This window comes from Misgurnus anguillicaudatus, chromosome 8, assembly GCF_027580225.2.
Source record: "Misgurnus anguillicaudatus chromosome 8, ASM2758022v2, whole genome shotgun sequence".
Lineage (NCBI taxonomy): Eukaryota > Metazoa > Chordata > Actinopteri > Cypriniformes > Cobitidae > Misgurnus > Misgurnus anguillicaudatus.
In genome coordinates, this window is record NC_073344.2 from 12,002,294 (window position 1) to 12,024,131 (window position 21,838).

General features: G+C 34.2%; 1 protein-coding gene across 3 annotated transcripts; it reads left to right on the plus strand.

Annotated features, from left to right (window-relative positions):
* The first annotated feature begins 940 nt into the window (after positions 1–940).
* Positions 941–7,480, plus strand: zranb2 (zinc finger, RAN-binding domain containing 2). 3 transcript variants are annotated; one of them, XM_073870304.1, is made up of 10 exons: positions 945–1,208; positions 1,760–1,812; positions 1,953–2,061; positions 2,369–2,446; positions 2,925–3,006; positions 3,685–3,849; positions 4,254–4,402; positions 5,535–5,594; positions 6,087–6,239; positions 6,459–7,480. In XM_073870304.1, exons 1-10 carry the CDS (start codon positions 1,153–1,155, stop codon positions 6,511–6,513), a joined length of 960 nt encoding a protein of 319 aa, XP_073726405.1. In that variant the 5' UTR covers positions 945–1,152; the 3' UTR covers positions 6,514–7,480. The 3 variants fall into 3 exon arrangements, with proteins under 3 accessions (XP_073726403.1, XP_073726404.1, XP_073726405.1); XM_073870302.1 differs by having other exon boundaries at positions 941–1,208; positions 6,087–7,480; XM_073870303.1 differs by having other exon boundaries at positions 943–1,208; positions 3,685–3,846; positions 6,087–7,480.
* The last annotated feature ends 14,358 nt before the right edge of the window (positions 7,481–21,838 follow it).

Here is a 21,838-nt window from a genome sequence, read left to right on the forward strand (position 1 = left end):
TGAATCATAGATATGAAGATAGGTCTTTTACTCTATTAAAAAATAAAGTATACAAATAAGATCAACTATAAAATCTTAATATTTGTTAGTTTTGTAGTTATTAATCAAATTAAATGTTGTATTTTATATTATATTTATTTTAATTTATACATTATTTATGTATTTATTTATTATAGATTCATATAATTTTTATTTATTCATATAATTTTATAAATCTATACACACATCTAGTTATGCCAAGCTCTAGAACAGTGGTTTTCAAACTGGGGGCCGTGAGATGGTGCCAGGGGGGCCCCAGTTTTATGACATTTTATGAAATACATTAATTTATCATGAATTCTGTGTAATTAAACCTAAAAAAAATAAGGCTACTAACCAAAAGCACTACATTTTTGTATAATTTAATGTTTTAGAACATTTTTTTGTCACAAATTTTCTTTGGGGGGCCGCAAAGGAATGCACCGTACACAAGGGGGGCCGCACGCTGAAAAAGTTTGGGACCACTGCTCTAGAATATTTGTTTGGATAGAAATTGTGAGTGAGTGAAAAAAATACTTATTTATTAATTATTTTATGTCTATTTTTTATTCTAGATCCCTCGTAACAGAATGTTTGTTCTTATTCATTGTATACTACTATGTTTTCAAATGTTACTGGTATAATGTTAATAAAAAAAAAGAAATTGTGAGTGGCTGGCTTAAAATATTATTATGGACAATGGGGGGAGTTTTAAAGTCAAATAGTTGTTGAGTTCTAGTTTATTAAGGTTAAGACAAACACATTAATTTCAGAAGTGAGTGTTAAATTTCTGCTAGTCCACGTCAATCCCCTGTTAAAAAAGTAAAGTTTTGGTCCTTATTTCAAATCTAGTGAGTTGCCTACTAGACAGCATCGTATGCGCGCAAGGAAGGCTTCTATGATGGCCAAAACTGCTGCCTATGTAGGGAGCTCACTAGGCTTTGAAATACAACCAACGTGTTCACGGTAGCTAGTGTGTTATTGACCCACAAGGTTTTGCATACTGAATAGTGCTGTTTAATGCCCTAGTTTCTAGTACAGACTAGGTGATTTTGGCGTTATAAATACATAACAATTTTCATAACGTGTTGATTATTTTTATATTTAATCGTGGCGGGGGCAGTAGAAAAAACGATGTCTGGAAAGAGTTTTCGCGTTAGCGACGGTGACTGGATTTGTCCCGATAAGAAGTAAGAGCCTTTAAATTGTTATTTGTTTTGTTTAAGGGACTGCATGGTTTATATATAAACATCTGTATACTACTCAAATAACTTAACATGCGAGAATATGAATGTTGTCTGACAAAAACTCGCGCGCTACTGTTAGCCTAGCCATCTGTTAGCTTTAGCACATGTTTCTAGGCCTACGCACATTTCAAAGTGTTATAACCTTTTAAATAAAAATCTGTTGTCCAGATCTTTGGCGAAATTATTTCCATCTAGTGAAATTTTGTAAAATAATCAAAAACGTTACGATTATGATTTATAATTCTTTGGTTAAGTGATTACAACCAAATGCTGTGGGCTAACGTTAACTGCTATTGTATTGTCATCATTGGAAATGCATGGCCTTTGGGCAATTAATGTTATATTTTTATAAAGTAAAGTTGTTTTATAAATATTCATTGCTTTACCGTTTTCCACTATTGCACGATAATGATGTAAGTTAAGTTGTCTGACTCTTTTTGTGCATTAATGTCATGCAAATATTAACTTGTAGTTTAACCCATATTTTTTTTTAGATGTGCAAATGTCAACTTTGCTAGAAGAACGAGTTGTAATAGATGCGGAAGAGGTAAGTGTTTAACAAATGCGTTTATAAATATTAACTCTCATTGCACGACTGGTAACGTTACACCAACATTTTGTGTTTAAATGCTGTATTTTAAGTCATGCTTATAACATAAGGCTAAACTCTGTTTTTTAATTTAACAGAAAAGACAACTGAAGCGAAGATGATGAAAGCAGGGGGAACAGAGATTGGAAAGACCCTGGCTGAGAAAAGCAGGGGTCTCTTTAGTGCAAATGATTGGCAGTGCAAAACGTGGGTTTTATTGTGAAATCTGTCTTGTCTTGTTTATGCTTACTGTATGTATGCTAATGTGCGATCTTAAACAATATTCATGGTTATTATGAGTTTTTTATTAAATTAAATTTAACACATTACAACATTGCAGGAAGTACATTTAGTATCACATTTTAATTTGGATACAATTAGGCATACACATTTCACTTTTGTTTTATATATTCCAGACTTATCTTGTTAAATATTTAGAGGCTCTTAAAGTCTTAACATTATGGACAGTATGGAGCAAAGGTATTAAAATGTACACTATTGCTTGGTTTTGTAGATGTGGCAATGTAAACTGGGCCAGAAGATCAGAATGCAACATGTGTAACACCCCTAAATATGCCAAACTGGAGGAAAGAACGGGATATGATCTGGTTTTGGTTTGAAACTGAATATTAGTGTACAGCTTACTACCTACTAAAGATACTATATACTTATTAATAGAAGTAATATGCATGCACTAATAATGTTTTAGCATTTTAGCAGCATCCTATATTTGCGTGTGTTGTTGCATGTTCAGTTAATTTTGGATGTGAATTTAATTTTCATATTTTTTGTCTATTTAAAAATTATTTAAAGATTAACTTTTAAATTTTAAATATGAAACAAATCATGAAAAAATGTTTGTCACTGCTGTAAAGGAAGTTGACATAGTACATTCTTTAGGCATATATAGTTTAAGTGGTATGGTTGTGCGCCATTCCAAAGCATTATTATGTGGTTGCTTGTTTTTTTAACTGCCTTGGCAACATTTAAAAGGGCCAGACATGGTTTTTGGTTCATTAACCAAGGATTCATAACATTTAAGTCAGTTGTAATGTTTGAAATATGTTTTTAACGGGATATGGTGGAGGGTTCAACGAGAGACAGAACTTGGAATACATTGAGCGGGAGGAGTCTGATGGCGAGTACGATGAGGTCAGTGTTTTATGATGTGTTGCCTGCGTGTTAACTTAGGGCGCACTCACATTATCCAAACCAAACCATGCCCCAGCGCGATTGTTACCCCTCCCTACTCCCTGAGATGCACGCACTCACACTGTACTTTTATTGATCCGAGCCTGGGCGCTTTTGTCATTAGGATGCGATTGTTTTGAAAAAAGCAGGAAGTAAAACGCTCTCTTAACACTGGAAGCCACGGTAATGATAAGTCTGTGTGTTTTATTCGGAGTTGTTTGGTGCAGACAGCCCTCTCACATGCCATCATATTGCTTAGTTGATCTGTCACGTGTGCAGCTCGGACATTCAAGTAACCCTGCTGTGCGCATCAAAAGGTTTTTACGGAGGCAGATGAAGGTGAGTGGTCGCGCAACTGACGTCTTCACCTTTTGAATCGCGCTCAGGCGCAATTCAAAAGCCCAAATGAACCGCGCTCAAGCCCACCTCTGCAACCCGGCCGGGGCGCGATTAACCAATCTGCGCCCTGGGCGCGGTACAGAGTGATCACACTTGTCAAACGAACCAGGCTTTGGCGGTCAAACGCTCCCGAGCGCGGTTTGGTTTGGATAATGTGAGTACACCCTTAAAGATCAGACGTATTTATTTGTTTCAGTGAGAAATGAGACAGATTAGCACGATTTTTTATCATTGTTACAGTTTGGACGCATTAAAAAAAAGTTTCGTGGGAAAACCAAAAAGGATACTGATAAGAAAGAGGAACCCACAAAAAAGGTTGCCGTTGCCATTGCCAAAGTTGCAGATGATGATGATGAAGAGGAAGAAGACGACGAAGATGGAGATCTTTCGAAATACAAACTTGATGTAAGATATTTTTCCAGATTTTATATTTCTGCATTAACCAACATGTGGTAAATGCGATCTGTTAAGCAATGCCATCTATGTGCACGATGCCAAGATATCACAAATAAAATAACAGCTCTTTCTTATGTCTCTTAGCACTGTGCTAATGCATAGGTTGTTTTTTACCTGCAATATTAGACTTTCTGCATACAAGTAGAAAAGTATTCTTATACCAGTCTGCATTTAATCCCATCTGCATGCAACTTCTATCTTATCCAATGCACATTAACTTTATCATTTGCAGAATGAAAGCATGGACCGTTTTTTTATATATTTTATAATTTGCTGTTAACAGAATATTAAGCTTTCTACATATGAACAGACATAAACTTACTATCATGGCTAACATTTTTTGATTCTGTTAGGATGATGATGATGATGATGACGATGATGATGAAGATGGAGATTTGTCTAAGTATGATTTGGATGTCGATGAAGAGAAGAAAGAGAAAGGATCGGGCTCTTCACGCTCATCCTCTCGCTCGTCCAGTTCAAGCTCCCAGTCTAGGTCCAGGTAAAAGGGTACAGGTCAAGGGTAACTCCAGGCAAAATGTCAGTATCAGCTCAAATCTTTATTCTTATCACATTAATCTGTTTTTAGTGTTTTAATTTATTTTTGTTATACTTTTTGGTACGTTGTAATATTTTTATCTTTTTTCAAATATTGTTTAATTCTGACATGATGGTGTAAAAAGTACTTTTTCTTTAAAATGCTTACACAAAATAACTGGAATATACTACTAAGCAGGCTCGCAGAATCTGCACATATAAAATTTAGTACACCTTATTGCACTTAAATTTTTAAGTTTAAAGGTGCAGTGTGTAATTTTTAGAAGCATCTGTTGACAGAAATGCAAAATAATATACAAAACTATATTATCAGTGGTGTATAAAGACCTTTCATAATGAACCGTTATGTGTTTATTACCTAAGAATGAGACCTTTTTATCTACATACACTGAGGGTCCCCTTACATGGGAGTCGCCATTTTGTGCCACCATGTTTCTACAAAAGCCCTTAATGGACAAACTTTTTTACTAAGTTGTCTCCGACGATGACATGTTTGTCCGGTGGTGGCTACTGTAGCTTCTCTATCCGTTTCAAAAGCGAGAGTTGAGCAGTGGACTGAGACGTCTGTTGCCATTCGCAACCTGACCACTAGATACCGCTAAAATTCACACACTGCACCTTTAATCAACTTGAATTTACAATTCAACTTTCTTGACTAGTGTGAAGTTGCTATATACTGTAAGTTGTAAAAATTAAGTTGAATTAGCTTACATTATTTCAACTTTATTTTTATAATTTATTGCAACTCCTTACTAGTCAAGAAAGTTGAAATTAATTGATGTCCAAGCGTAGTGCTGTCAGCTCAATTTAGCAAATGTATTCGATCTAAATAATTAAATCTATTCTGCAGTTTCCACTTGGGCCTGCTTATTAGTAACTCTAAAAGATGTTTATGGAATATTTGGTGTTTGTCTGACAATATTTAAAATTGACTTTGCAACAAAAAATAACATTGCCTTGAATGCTGTAAATTGATAGAAATGTGACTGTTATCTTGTCATCAGAGGTTTTGTCATTTTTATAGAAAAATTGGAAATTTGTGGTGTTCTGTTTTTGTTGATGTCGGTTTTTTGCAGATCCCGATCCAGGAGCTCATCAAGTTCCAGATCTCGATCGCGTTCCAGGTCCAACTCCAGGTGAATGAGGTCACATGCACTCTCCAGGAGAGGGAGTGCGTGTGTGTATGAGCTGCCAGTGGTTATAGTGAACTCTTTGTCCTTCTGAGTCTGAACAAAAGTCATCTTTTGATCACTATATAATACTTATGACTAATGCAAAAGATGAAGGTGCCTAGAGTGCAGTTTAGCATAAAGATGAAGTTTTATCTCTTAGAATTTTTTTTTACAATTTTTATGACTTTTTTTAACTTGATGATTCAATGTCACAAAGATCTAATTTATCTGGTAACGTTTTGACATCTAACAGGCAATTAGAGTCATGCTTTACTAAGCCCCTGACACTTTCAGCTCTATTATTTGAAAAGTTCAGTCAACTTGTAGTGTTTACTTAAAGGGATGGATACATTATTTTCCTCCCATTCAGCTCATGTGGTAGTGTTGTTATAGCAGTATGTGTAAGGTATTACATTGTTCACCTCATGTGAATGCTTACCTTTTCCCCATCAAAAGATCCAGTTCCAGATCGGGAAAGGGCTCTGTTTCCCCAAAGAAGAAGTCTCGCTCGCCTTCGTCATCACCCGAGAGAGGCCAGAAGAGGAGTCGCTCCAGGTCCTCCTCTGGTGGCCGCAAAAAAAGACGTTCTCGATCACACTCGTCTGAAAGGTTTGGGTTTCTGTGGTGTAAACAAAATGGTGTCCTGGGTACCAGGCGTCCTTCTGCATTATACAGTGGGCTCTCAAAAACTGATAATAGTGTGCCAAGACAATTACTTTCAAAATTGTGCTTTGTTCATCTTTATTCATGTTTATTTATGTCCTTATATATCAATTAATTTAATTTGTCATGGTCTTTTTCTCTTTGTCTCTTTTTGTCTCTTTGTAGGCGCAGAGGTTCAAGTGGATCATCCCAATCTGGCTCAAGCTCAAAACAGAAATGATTAACAAAAGAAACAAATCTTTCTAAAACTGCATGTTGTTTTTTCAACTCACTTCTTTTGTGCTGTTGCGACTACCCAACTGTTTGAAATCCCATCAGTGATTTTCATCAAGAAAGCACCTGTTCATAAAACCTTTACTGCCTTTGAACTCATAGCCAAATCCCTCAAAGTGAAAACTGTAGTGTCAGTTTATAGATAAACATTTAAGTGTATGACTGTATAAATGGCACATATCTCATTCTGGACATAATCGTAGTTGCTAGGAAATAAGTCAGATTATAAAGCCGAAGTAGTTTTAAAGTCGGACAATGTACAGACTGTCCTGTTAAGTAACTAAAAATTAATGTCCAGTCAAAGATACTCACCAGATTTTATTTTCTTCTGTAATGTGGACACAGCCTACAACATGTTGGCTTTATTTCCTAATATCAGCAAATTCAGCATATTAATGGTATAGGGAGCTCTGAGGTGTAACATCTAATTGTATATTAAGGCTAATTTACACTGAGCTGACAAACACTGACAGATGATCATTTATAAATAAAAAGGCCAACTTGAAATGTCAGTGTTTGTCAGGTAAGTGTCTGTTAGCCTATAAGGGTAAGTATGCTTTTTAATTGTGTTTTTGTTTTTTAAAATTTGAAGACATTGTCTCATGGTCAGAAAAATGAAATTGTGAATTTTTTTGTTTTGTTTTTTTGGTTTATCTTTCAGTGTCCTTTTTGTTGCGCCTTTTTAAAACTTTAGTTCTAAGTTTGTAGAACATTTAGAAATGGTCTAAGTAAACACAAAGTACTGCAGTCCTAGCCTTTACTATGGTCAGGAAGTCAAGTTTGGAACATGTAGTTTAAAACATTCAACCCCAAATCCTCTCCTGACAACTTATTCATATCACATGAAATGAAAATGTCTTACTGTCAAAAAATAACAGTGTAATCAACATGAATAAACACTTGTTCATTCACAATATGTTGCTTTTTTATTGCGCTTGTGTCTACTTTATGGGATGCTTTTTGAGTAATGATGAGCCACTTTTATCAAGTTAAACCATTTCGTATAGTAGTGTAATTTCTGTTGTTCTAAGTTTTTCACTATATGTGTGTCATATATATCCTGGAATAAACTGTTCAGCTTTTTTCTTTTCTAATATGTATTTTATATGCAAAAAGTGAGAAAGTAATGCACATTGGTAAAATGTTTATGGCTTTGCTTCTTTTTAGAAACTTTTTAATGTGGCTGTCAACAAACTTAAGTAAATCTGAAGCATGCTCCCTTCAAATGATATGTATACCTTACAGTAGTGTCCGACCCTGAAAAAGTTATTAAAATTAAATAGACTTTGAGGAGGCTTGACAAAATAATGCAGAGCACTTATCTTGGAGTTTTTAAAACTGGGGTCCCAGAAAACTCTGTTCCGCATTTATCAAAATAAGCTTTTATTCTCACAAAGGCGGTTTATTCATTGACTTGCATTCAAAGAAAATTGTCTCTTTATCTGCGTACTTCACCGTTGCGTTTTTATGCTAAGCTTGCAGGCTTTTTTACTTGAAACACTTTAATTAAAACAAATGGTTAGGACAAATAACATGACATGTAGCCACGTGGATTTGTTTACATTAAAGAACAACACTTTAACCCATATTACAGTCTATTTTTTACACCTCATTGTTTAATAAAAGTTAATTAATTTACCAAAAAAAAAAAAAAACATTTAACCGGTTTAGACCAACGCCTCATTATCAACCAAGCGTGCAAGGCTTCTCTAAAGGGGATTTCCCTTTTATGACCTCATATTAAGAATCCATGACAACCGTAGAACGCGTGCTCTCAATCGCAGTTGGCATTGTGATGAGTTATTCTGTGGTAAGGGTAGCTAGACAGCAGACGACTCCGGGCAGGATCCTTGGTAAGTAGCAGGATGAAGCACTGCAGGACAGGTAGGAGAGGGGACATGAAAACCTTGTGAAGCATTAAGGTGCGTAAATGTAAAATGATGCGTAAGCTAGTAAATGGAAAATGATTAGATGATACTGCCTTGTGATATAGTAATATTTATGGTATCTAATCTCTACTGAAAAATCCAGCTAAGACGAGCATAAGCTGGTTTTAGCTGGTCTCCAAGCTTGGTTTTAGCTGTGTTTTGGTCACTTTTTAAGCTGTTCTACTTTGCCAGATTGGGTGGACCAGCTTAGACCAGCTACTGCCACCTTAAATCAGCTAAAACCAGCTAATGCTGGTTTTTGCTGGATTTCTCAGTAGGGATGCCACCATAAACATCACATTATAGCATCATTACTTTGCTAATATAATACTTACTGACATTTTCATTGAATTGGAGATAATTATGTGTTGTGTATATAGAAACGCTTAACAACTCAGATTAGAGTATGTGTTTTTGTTTGTGTGTGCATGTGTATATGTTTTCGTATACGTGTGTTACGTGTGCCCGCCGACAGGGGGGGACAAACGGGTCTGTTGTCCCGGGCCCAGGATGAGGAGGGGCCCAGAACTGGAACCTATGGAATAATTCAGTGTTTTCCATACATTGATTTATCTGCCATAGAATCAACACTGGCCGCCACAAATAGATTTTTCATGATTACCATTTACATTTTAATTCTACTATATTCATTGTAGTGAGCGCTCAGCGCGCCTCCCTCCTCCCTCTCTCCTGTTGCATGCAGCGCCTCAACAGCGCGCGCCCCTCCCCTCTCTCTCCTGTTGCAAGCAGCGCGGCTCTCTCTACAGTCAAAAGTATTTTAACTCCGCGTTCCTTTTACAATACTTTCTTTTTCGCGTAAACGTCAACAGTCTCGGATGTCACTTATAGAGAAGATGGCTGATCGAGTTCATCATGAGTGAATTAAACAAAAGGTCAGCATTACCACACATACCCGTTCTGGTGTGAGTCTGTGTCCGAGCTCTCTCCCGACCCTACCTATATGATGCGGTATGCTCGTGCACGTGTTCTGTAGTAACACTAACCGTGTATTCTCTTATATTCTGAATTTGCAACAAATTGTTTGCGTTATACGCGATGATATACAATAAAACTACCACTCGTGTTTAAAATAAAAAATCGCTCATAAGGCAACAACACTGATGAGAAGAGCAACATCAGTACAGCCTCAATGTAAATGTATGATGATTTTGTCAGATGAGGTCGCGTTTTTAGCAGCAGTTAAAGAAAGAGATTGGATTTACATTGACATTAACATACATTAACAATGAGTCACTGGGTCGTTACTGGGTCCTGTTTAGTCACTATTTTATAGACAACAGAACAAATAATATGTAAAAATAGCATTCAGTTGTGTTAAAATGCAATATAATGTGACAGATTAAAGAGTAAAACACGACGCAATGACGCCACATATATGCTAATCGGCGTGTGACGTCATCGCCGCCATAGTCTGTCAAAATCCTGTCGGAAACACTGCAATTGTTAAAAAATAAAGAAAATAGGCATATTTGTGGAAAAAAATCCAATACAGTCACCTCCATAAACACCGGAACAGAAGCACATTTTGTGCCACTCCAGCTGCCCACCAAAATGTATTCCAGCCACAGTTATGATGGTTTTTCTTTATAATGGAGAGGATAATGCGATCATCCACCACTGTTATCCCATTTAGACATACAGGATTTTAATGTTGCTAAGCTCACCACTGTGTTGTTTTTTATCTGGATGTGCCAAATTGTTCCTGCCATCTCTCTGATGGATTTGTTGTGTTTTTGAAACCTAATTATGGTCTGTATCACTTGCATGGAGATGTCCCTGAATCAAATGATTTGTGTTCACAGCCACAGCTTCCAAATGCACATACCACACTTAAAATCAACTCCAGACCTTTAACATCTGTCATTCATGAGGAAATTATTTAACAAATATACAATACCCTTCAACTGTCCCATTACTTTTGAAAAGGGGGAGCTACATATTAAATGGCTGTAATTCCTAAATCCTTCAGCCATTATGGATGTGAATACCCTCAAAATAAAGCTGAGAGTGTGCACTGTAAGACAATATTCATAATATGACTGTGGCTGGAATGCACTTTGGTGGACAGCTGGAGTGGCGCAAGGTGTGCTTCTGTTCCAGTGTTTATGGAGGTGACTGTATTTGAGATACATAAAAAAACGTATTTTTTTTCTTCCTATACTTGAAATAGTGGTCAAGAAACCCCCCGCCCAACACAAAAATGGTTTGGCCACTGATCAAAATTTTATGATGTCATTTGATTTGAAGTTCAGTACGCTCAAAATATCTGGTCAGACTCAGCACAAGTCCGGTGCTCAGAAAAGAAAAGAAAAGAGAAGAAAAGAGCAGAAAATAGAGGTTTTTAAAAGAGGGGGTTGACGTTATATAAATAAAAGTTATTTTGTGTCAGTATATAGTCAGTACTACATTTATTTACTATATGTTGAATACAATGTATAATAATGCAATATTCGTGGGTCATGAATCTGATAATGCCAAATGGCTTGTTACCAGTAAAAAGTAGGGGGGCCGAGGGGCCCTCCAAGATTATCTTGTCCCGGGCCCAGGCAAGACTGTCAGCTGGCCTGCGTGTGTATGTCTTTTTGTATGTCTTTATTTTGATATGTATATATTTATATGAATTTATTTTTTTATGTTTATTTATTTTTATGTGTATATATTTATATGTATTTATTTGTATATTTATATATTTAAATGTATGTTTATTTATTTATATCATTTTTATATGTGTATGTGGATATTTATATTTATATTATTTATTTCTATATGTATTTGTATGCGTGTGTATTTGTATATTTATATGTATTTATTTTTATATTCATATGTTTATTTATTTTTATGCAAAGGTATGAATTTATATGTACTTATTTTATATTTATACGTATACATTACGTATACATTATGTATTTATTTTTATATGTATATGTATTTATTTTCATATGTATATGTATTAATTAATTTTCATATAGTTTTTTATATTTATGAATATTTATTTATATTTTTTTATTTTTATATGTTTATATTTGCATTATTTATTGTTATATGTATATATTTATATGTATTTATATGTATATATTTATATTTTTATGCATTTATTTTTATATGTACAAATACACACACATACAAACACACACGCATACAAAAACTCATATACATGCATATGCATATATTTATTATATTTTTTTGATGTTTATGTATTTATATGTGAATGTTTTTATATGTATGTACATTTATTTATTCCTTATTTATATGTTTTAATTTTTTATATGTATATGCATATATTAATATTATTTATTTTTATATGTATATTTGTGTATTTACTTTAAATATGTATGTATTTATATATATTTTTATATTTATATATATTTATTTTCTTATGTATATATTTATATGGTTTATATATATATATATATATATATATATATATATATATATATATATATATATATATATATATATATATATATATATATATATATATATATATATATATATATATATAATTATTCATTTATTTTCTTATGTATATATTTATATTGTTTTTTTTTATATTTATATGTATTTATTTATATTTTTATTTTTATATGTGTATATTTATATTTATGTTATTTATTTTTATATGTATATATTTATATGTATTTATATGTTTATGTATATATTTATATTTATATGTATTAATTTTTATATTCATATGTACATTTATTTTATATGTACTTATTTGTATATTTATATGTATATATTATATATTTATATTCATATGTATTTGTTTTTATATGTATATATTTACATGTGTTTATTTTTATATGTATATATTTATATTATTTATTTGTATTTGTATATATTTATTTTATGTTATTATATTTATTTCTGTATGTATATATTTTTATGTATTTGTTTTTATGTGTATTTATATATTTATATGTACTGATTTTTGTATGTATATGTGTGTATTATATATTTATATTCATATGTATTTATTTGTATACGTATATATTTATATGTATTTATTTTTAATTGTATTTATATATTTATTTAATATGTATAAATGCGTGTGTGTTTCTATGTATGCGTGTGTATATTTGTATGCATGTGTATCTGTATGCATGTGTATCTGTATGTGTGTGTTTTTGTATGCGTGTGTTTTTGTATGCATGTGTATTTGTATGCGTGTGATTTTGTATGCATGTGTTTTTGTATGTGTGTGTATATTTGTATGCGTGTATATTTGTATGCGTGTGTTTGTGTTTTTGTATGCTCGTGTTTGTGTCTGTGTTTGTTTTTGTATGCATGTGTTTTTGTATGCGTGTGTATTTGTATGCGTGTGTTTGTGTATGCGTATGCATTTGTTTTTGTATGCGTGTTTTTGTATGAGTATGTTTTTATGTGTGTGTATCTGTTTGGGTGTGTCTGTATGCATGTGTATCTGTATGTGTGTGAATTTTATGCGTGTGTATGTGTTTTTGTATGGGTGTGTATTTGTATGAGTGTGTATTTTTATGTGCGTGTTTTTGTATGCATGTGTATCTGTATGCGTGTGTATCTGTATGCGTGTGTATCTGTATGCGTGTGTATCTGTATGCGTGTGTATCTGTATGCGTGTGTATTTGTATGCGCGTGTATTTGTATGCGCGTGTTTGTGTATGCATTTGTTTTTGTATGCATGTGTTTTTGTATGCGTGTGTATTTGTATGCGTTTGTTTTTGTATGCGTGTATTTGTATTGCGTGTGTTTGTGTATGCATTTGTTTTTGTATGCGTGTGTATTTGTATGCGTGTGTTTTTGTATGCGTGTGTGTTTGTTTGCGTGTGTGTTTGTTTGCGTGTGTATTTGTATGCATGTGTATTTGTATGCGTGTGTATTTCTATGCGTGTTTGTGTCTGTGTTTGTTTTTGTATGCATGTGTTTTTGTATGCGTGTGTATTTGTATGCGTGTGTATGTGTTTTTGTATGGGCGTGTTTGTGTATGTGTTTGTTTTTGTATGCGTGTATTTGTATTGCGTGTGTTTGTGTATGCATTTGTTTTTGTATGCGTGTGTATTTGTATGCGTGTGTTTTTGTATGCGTGTGTGTTTGTTTGCGTGTGTGTTTGTTTGCGTGTGTATTTGTATGCATGTGTATTTGTATGTGTGTGTATTTCTATGCGTGTTTGTGTCTGTGTTTGTTTTTGTATGCATTTGTTTTTGTATGCGTGTTTTTGTATGAGTATGTTTTTATGTGTGTGTATCTGTTTGCGTGTGTCTGTATGCATGTGTATCTGTATGTGTGTGTATTTTATGCGTGTGTATGTGTTTTTGTATGGGTGTGTATTTGTATGAGTGTGTATTTTTATGTGCGTGTTTTTGTATGCAAGTGTATCTGTATGCGTGTCTACCTGTATGCGTGTGTATCTGTATGCGTGTGTATTTGTATACGTGTGTATTTGTATGCGCGTGTATTTGTATGCATTTGTTTTTGTATGCATGTGTTTTTGTATGCGTGTGTATTTGTATGCGTTTGTTTTTGTATGTGTGTGTTTTTGTATGCGTGTGTTTTTGTATGTGTGTGTTTTTGTATGCCTGTGTATATTTGTATGCGTGTGTATTTGTATGCGTTTGTTTTTGTATGCGTGTGTATTTGTATGTGTGTGTTTTTGTATGCGTTTGTTTTTGTATGCGTGTGTATTTGTATGCGTTTGTTTTTGTATGCGTGTGTATTTGTATGTGTGTGTTTTTGTATGCGTTTGTTTTTGTATGCGTGTGTATTTTTATGTGCGTGTTTTTGTATGTGTGTGTTTTTGTATGCATGTGTATCTGTATGCATGTGTAACTGTATGCGTGTGTATTTGTATGCGTGTGTATTTGTATGCGTGTGTATGTGTTTTTGTATGGGCGTGTTTGTGTATGTGTTTGTTTTTGTATGCGTGTATTTGTATTGCGTGTGTTTGTGTATGCATTTGTTTTTGTATGAGTGTGTGTTTGTATGCGTGTGTGTTTGTATGCGTGTGTGTTTGTATGCGTGTGTGTTTGTGTTTGTATGCGTGTGTATTTGTATGCATGTGTTTTTGTATGCATTTGTTTTTGTATGTGTGTGTTTTTGTATGCGTGTGTTTTTGTATGCGTGTGTATGTGTGTGTTTTGTATGCGTGTCTATTTGTATGCGTTTGTTTTTTTTATGTGTGTGTATTTGTATGCATGTGTTTTTTTATGCGTGTTTATTTGTATGCATGTGTATTTGTATGCGTGTGTATTTGTATGCGTGTGTTTTTGTATGTGTGTGTTTTTGCATGCGTGTGTATCTGTATGCATGTGTATCTGTATGCATGTGTATCTGTATGCATGTGTATCTGTATGTGTGTGTATTTTGTGCGTGTGTATGTGTTTTTGTATGCGTGTGTTTTTGTATGGGTGTGTATTTGTATGAGTGTGTATTTTTATCTGCGTGTTTTTGTATGTGTGTGTTTTTGTATGCATGTGTATCTGTTATTTTATATGTACTTATTTGTATATTTATATGTATATATTATATATTTATATTCATATGTATTTGTTTTTATATGTATATATTTACATGTGTTTATTTTTATATGTATATATTTATATTATTTATTTGTATTTGTATATATTTATTTTATGTTATTATATTTATTTCTGTATGTATATATTTTTATGTATTTGTTTTTATGTGTATTTATATATTTATATGTACTGATTTTTGTATGTATATGTGTGTATTATATATTTATATTCATATGTATTTATTTGTATACGTATATATTTATATGTATTTATTTTTAATTGTATTTATATATTTATTTAATATCTATAAATGCGTGTGTGTTTCTATGTATGCGTGTGTATATTTGTATGCATGTGTATCTGTATGCATGTGTATCTGTATGTGTGTGTTTTTGTATGCGTGTGTTTTTGTATGCGTGTGTTTTTGTATGCATGTGTATTTGTATGCGTGTGATTTTGTATGCATGTGTTTTTGTATGTGTGTGTATATTTGTATGCGTGTGTATTTCTATGCGTGTGTTTGTGTTTTTGTATGCTCGTGTTTGTGTCTGTGTTTGTTTTTGTATGCATGTGTTTTTGTATGCGTGTTTATTTGTATGCGTGTGTTTGTGTATGCATTTGTTTTTGTATGCGTGTTTTTGTATGAGTATGTTTTTATGTGTGTGTATCTGTTTGCGTGTGTCTGTATGCATGTGTATCTGTATGTGTGTGTATTTTATGCGTGTGTATGTGTTTTTGTATGGGTGTGTATTTGTATGAGTGTGTATTTTTATGTGCGTGTTTTTGTATGCATGTGTATCTGTATGCGTGTGTATCTGTATGCGTTTGTATTTGTATACGTGTGTATTTGTATGTGTGTGTATTTGTATGCGCGTGTTTTTGTATGCGTTTGTTTTTGTATGCATGTGTTTTTGTATGCGTGTGTATTTGTATGCTTTTGTTTTTGTATGCGTGTTTATTTGTATGCGTGTGTTTTTGTATGCGTGTGTTTTTGTATGCATGTGTATTTGTATACGTGTGTATTTTTTTGCGTGTGTATTTGTATGCGTGTGTATTTCTATGCGTGTGTATGTGTTTTTGTATGCTCGTGTTTGTGTCTGTGTTTGTTTTTGTATGCATGTGTTTTTGTATGCGTGTGTATTTGTATGTGTGTGTATTTGTATGTGTGTGTATTTGTATGCGTGTGTTTTGTATGCATGTGTATCTGTATGCATGTGTATCTGTATGCGTGTGTTTTTGTATGCATGTGTATTTGTATTTGTGTGTTTTTGTATGCAGGTGTATGTGTTTTTATTTGTATATGTATTTATTTTCATATGTATATATTAATTTTCATATTTTTTTATATTTATGAATATTTATTTATAGTTTTTTAATTTTTATATGTTTATATTTGCATTATTTATTGTTATATGTACATATTTATATGTATTTATTTATATTTTTATACATTTATTTTTATATGCAAAAATACACACATACAAATACACACGCATACAAAACTCATATACAACGCACATGCATATATTTATTATATTTTTTCATATGTACATGTTTATGTATTTATATGTGTATGTATTTTATGTATGTACATTTATTTATTTCTTATTTATATAATTTTTGTATGTATATGCATATATTAATATTATTTATTTATTTATTTATTTATATGTATTTATTTTTTTATTTTATTTTTATGTGTATATTTATATTATTTATTTTATATGTATATATTTATATGTATTTATATGTTTATGTTTATATGTATATGTATGTGTATATATTTATATTTTTATGCATTTATTTTTATATGTACAAATACACACACATACAAAAACTCATATACACGCCATATGTACGGAGCCCGTCTCATGACATGGTAAAACTTTTTTTTAAATCGTGGCCACGTTTTAGTAATTCGTTCCCTCGTTTAAGCAAAATCGTGACCCTTTTTATTAATTGGTTCCCTCGTTTAAGCTAAATCCTGACCACGTTTTATTAATTGGTTCCCTCGTTTAAGCTAAATCGTGACCACGTTTTATTAATTGGTTCCCTCGTTTAAGCTAAATCGTGACCACGTTTTATTAACTCGTTCCCTCGATTAAGTTAAATCGTGGTCACGTTTTATGAATTAGTGCCCAGAATTTCATTTAAACCATCGGGACATTAACACAATGCTAAGTAACACATCTATTAAAAGATCAAATTCACTATAGACATTATTAATGACGCATACTAAATGCAGTTTTATAAATTCCTGCCAAGAATTTCATTAAAATCATCGGAATAGTGACCCTTATCGCAGCTCAATGCATTAATACATTGCTATTAAGTATAAAATTCATACACCTTATGGCTCGTGTATATATACAGGTTTATTAACTCCTTCCCAGAATTTCATTAAAAACATTGGGACATAACGTAGCTAACGCATTGATACAGTGCTATATAAGGATCAAATTCATACATCTTGGGTCTTAAACCGTTTTATTCATTCCTGCCCGGAATAATAAAAAAAACATTGGGACATTAACATGAAGCTTAACGCATAAATACAGTGCTATTTAAAGATCAAGATTACTATATACCTTATTTATGAGTCATACTTCATATACAGTTTTATTAATTCCTGTGCAGAATAAAAAAAACCTTAACACAACCCTAGGGACATTAACATGACGCTTAAAGCATGCTAATGCGTTAAATACAGTGCTATTAAGATCTTCATTAATAAAGATCACTTTATTAATAAGTCATATACGTATTCCGTTTTATTTATTCCTGCACACAATTAAAAAACATATTGGGACATTAACGAGACGCAGTAATTAATTTTGTCATTTATTTTGGTTTGTCCAACTAAAAAATCACCCAAGTGACATAAAGAGATTTGTTATTTTATTTTAGTGATATTTAAGCCACTGAATTATTTAGTTTAATTAATTACTGCGTCACGTTAATGTCCCAATATGTTTTTTTTTAATTCTGGGCAGGAATAAACAAAAAGGAATAGGTATATGACTTATTAATAAGGTATATAGTGATTTTGATCTTTTACTGTATTTAATGCGTTAGCATGCATTAAGCGTCATGTTAATGTCCCTAAGGTTGTGTTAAGGTTTTTTTATACTGCACAGGAATTAATAAAACTGTATATGAAGTATGACTCATTATTAAGGTATATATAGTAAACTTGATCTTTAAATAGCACTGTATTTATGCGTTAAGCGTCATGTTAATGTACCGATGGTTTTTTTATTATTCCAGGCAGGATTAAGACCCAAGATGTATGAATTTGATTCTTATATAGCACCGTATCAATGCGTTAGCTCACGTTGTGTCCCAATGTTTTTTATGAAATTCTGGGAAGGAGTTAATAAAATTGTATACACGAGCCATAAGGTGTATGAATTTTATACTTAATAGCAATGTATTAATGCATTGAGCTGCGATAAGCGTCACTATTCTGATGATTTTAATGAAATTCTTGGCAGGAATTTATAAAACTGCATTTAGTATGCGTCATTAATAATGTCTATAGTGAATTTGATCTTTTAATAGATGTGTTACTTAGCATTGTGTTAATGTCCCGATGGTTTAAATGAAATTCTGGGCACTAATTCATAAAACGTGACCACGATTTAACTTAATCGAGGGAACGAGTTAATAAAACGTGGACACGATTTAGCTTAAACGAGGGAACGAATTACTAAAACGTGGCCACGATTTAGCTTAAACGAGGGAACGAATTACTAAAACGTGGGCACGATTTAGCTTAAACGAGGGAACGAATTACTAAAACGTGGCCACGATTTAATAATTCGTGGGAACGAATTGCTAATTCGGGGCCACGATTTAAAAAAAAGGGTTTTGCCATGTCGTGAGACGGGCTCCGTACATATGCATATATTTATTATATAATTTTTCATATGTAAATGTTTATGTATTTATATGTGTATGTATTTATATATATATATGTACATTTATTTATTCCTTATTTATTTGTTTTTATTTTTATATGTATATAAAACACTCTCATACGCTGACCTGGCTATATCTGATCACCTCGCCATAACATTCCACATCAACCCCCCCAGCCCTTATTTCAAACAGACACGTACCATATCTTACCGAAATTTAAAGTCCCTCTGTCTCACCACCCTTTCCACACATATTGCAAACAATATATCTATATCCAGCATCCCTGAAAACTCAACCACCGAAGACTTAGTAGTTCACTATAATTGCATACTCACATCCAGTTTAAACACTCTCGCACCAGTCAAAACAGCAACAGTTACATTCTCCCGCTCTGCACCCTGGTTCACCACAGAACTGCATAGACTCAAAAAAGAACGCAGACAACTGGAACGCCTATATAAGAAAACTGGACTCACTGTACACCTACAAGCCTACAAGGATCATAGCCATCATTACAGATCAGCCCTTACATCAGCCCGTACTGCTTTTTATTCTGGTACCATTAACTCTGGATCCTCAAACCCCCGGACTCTGTTTGCCACAGTTAACAAACTACTCAAACCCATCGACAATATCACTAACACATTCACCATAGACAAATGTAATAACTTCATTGACTTCTTTAAATGTAAAATTGACAGCATTCACCAAGAACTCTCTGTGAACATTTCCCCCAGCACAGACCCTCAATCTGACTCATCTATTCCATTTCGCATCACTCTCCCCTCCCTATCAGTCATCACAGAAATGGATATCACTAAACACTTCAATAAATTCCATCTCACAACCTGCCTATTGGATCCTATCCCATCCGCACTGGTTAAGCACTGTCTCACCTGCCGCAGTCCACTCATTACGGTCATCATAAATTCCTCTCTCACCTCTGGAATAGTTTCCTCTGCCTTCAAAGTTGCAGCTATCATACCAATACTTAAAAAACCTGGCCTGGATCCTGAAAACCCCAACAAGTTCCACCCCATTTCCAACCTACCTTTCCTGTCTAAAATTTGGAACGCACGGTCGCCGGTCAACTAAAACATCACCTCCTCTCCAATCAGCTCTACGAAACATTCCAGTCTGGATTTCGCACTCATCACTCTACTGAAACTGCACTACTCAAAGTAACAAATGACCTCCTGCTCGCCTCTGACTCTGGCTCCCTCTCCATTCTCCTTCTACTCGACCTCTCTGCCGCCTTTGATACCATTAACCACTCCATTCTACTACAACGCCTACAACATCTTGGCATCTCTGGCACAGCCCTCTCCTGGTTCACCTCCTACCTCACCAACAGATTTCAATTCATATCCATCAATAACTGTATGTCACACACCATATGTGTCAATCACGGAGTCCCTCAAGGCTCTGTGCTAGGTCCCCTTTTGTTTATTCTGTATATGCTTCCCCTTGGATCCATCATTCATAATCTTGGACTAAAATTCCACAGTTACGCTGATGACACACAATTATACCTAAGCACCAGATCTATCACTCCTACCACAGTATCAACCATCACAAACTGCCTGTCTGCAATAAAATCCTGGATGAATGCCAACTTCCTAAAACTCAACTGCAATAAATCAGAAATCATAATCATTGGTCACAAATCACACCTTCCCTCCTCCCAAGATTTCACTCTATCTGTCGACGGCCATACAGTTAACACCTCTCTCCCTTTTTCCACCTGCGAAACATTGCTCGTCTACGGCCCACTCTCTCCACATCTGCTGCTGAAACCCTCATCCAAGCATTTATTACATCAAGACTCGACTATTGCAATAGCCTCCTATATGGTTCCCCTTCCACCGATTTACAAAAGCTGCAATATGTTCAAAACTCTGCTGCCCGTCTCCTCACCCACACCCGCTCCAGAGACCACATCACCTCTGTCCTCCAACAGCTTCACTGGCTCCCTGTACAACAGCGCATTCTTTACAAAGTTCTACTCATCACCTACAAAGCCCTCAATAACTTAGCCCCTCCATACCTCAAAGACCTCTTACAGCATCACCGACCTCTCCGAAGTCTCCGCTCTGCTGATTTAAACCTTCTCAAACCTATCACCAAATCAAAACACAGAACTTTGGGGGACCGAGTCTTCGCCATTGCTGCCCCCCTACCCTTTGGAACTCACTCCCTATCCACATCAGAAACTCGGACTCACTGACCACCTACAAAAAACTGTTAAGCACCAGATCCATCACTCCTGCTACAGTATCAACCATCACAAACTGCCTGTCTGCAATAAAATCCTGGATGAATGCCAACTTCCTTAAACTCAACTGCAATAAATCAGAAATCATAATCATTGATCCCAAATCACACCTTCTCTCCTCCCAAGATTTCACTCTATCTGTCGACGGCCATACAGTTACCACCTCTCTCCAGACCCGAAATCTTGGTTTCATTTTTGACCCCACACTCACATTTAAGCCTCATATCCGTCACATCACCAAAACTGCCTTTTTCCACCTGCGAAACATTGCTCGTCTACGGCCCACTCTCTCCACATCTGCTGCTGAAACCCTCATCCAAGCATTTATTACATCAAGACTCGTCTATTGCAATAGCCTCCTATATGGTCTCCCTTCCACCGATTTACAAAAGCTGCAATATGTTCAAAATTCTGCTGCCCATCTCCTCACCCACACCCGCTCCAGAGACCACATCACCCCTGTCCTCCAACAGCTTCACTGGCTCCCTGTACAACAGCGCATTCTTTACAAAGTTCTACTCATCACCTACAAAGCCCTCAATAACTTAGCCCCTCCATACCTCAAAGACCTCTTACAGCATCACCGACCTCTCCGAAGTCTCCGCTCTGCTGATTTAAACCTTCTCAAACCTA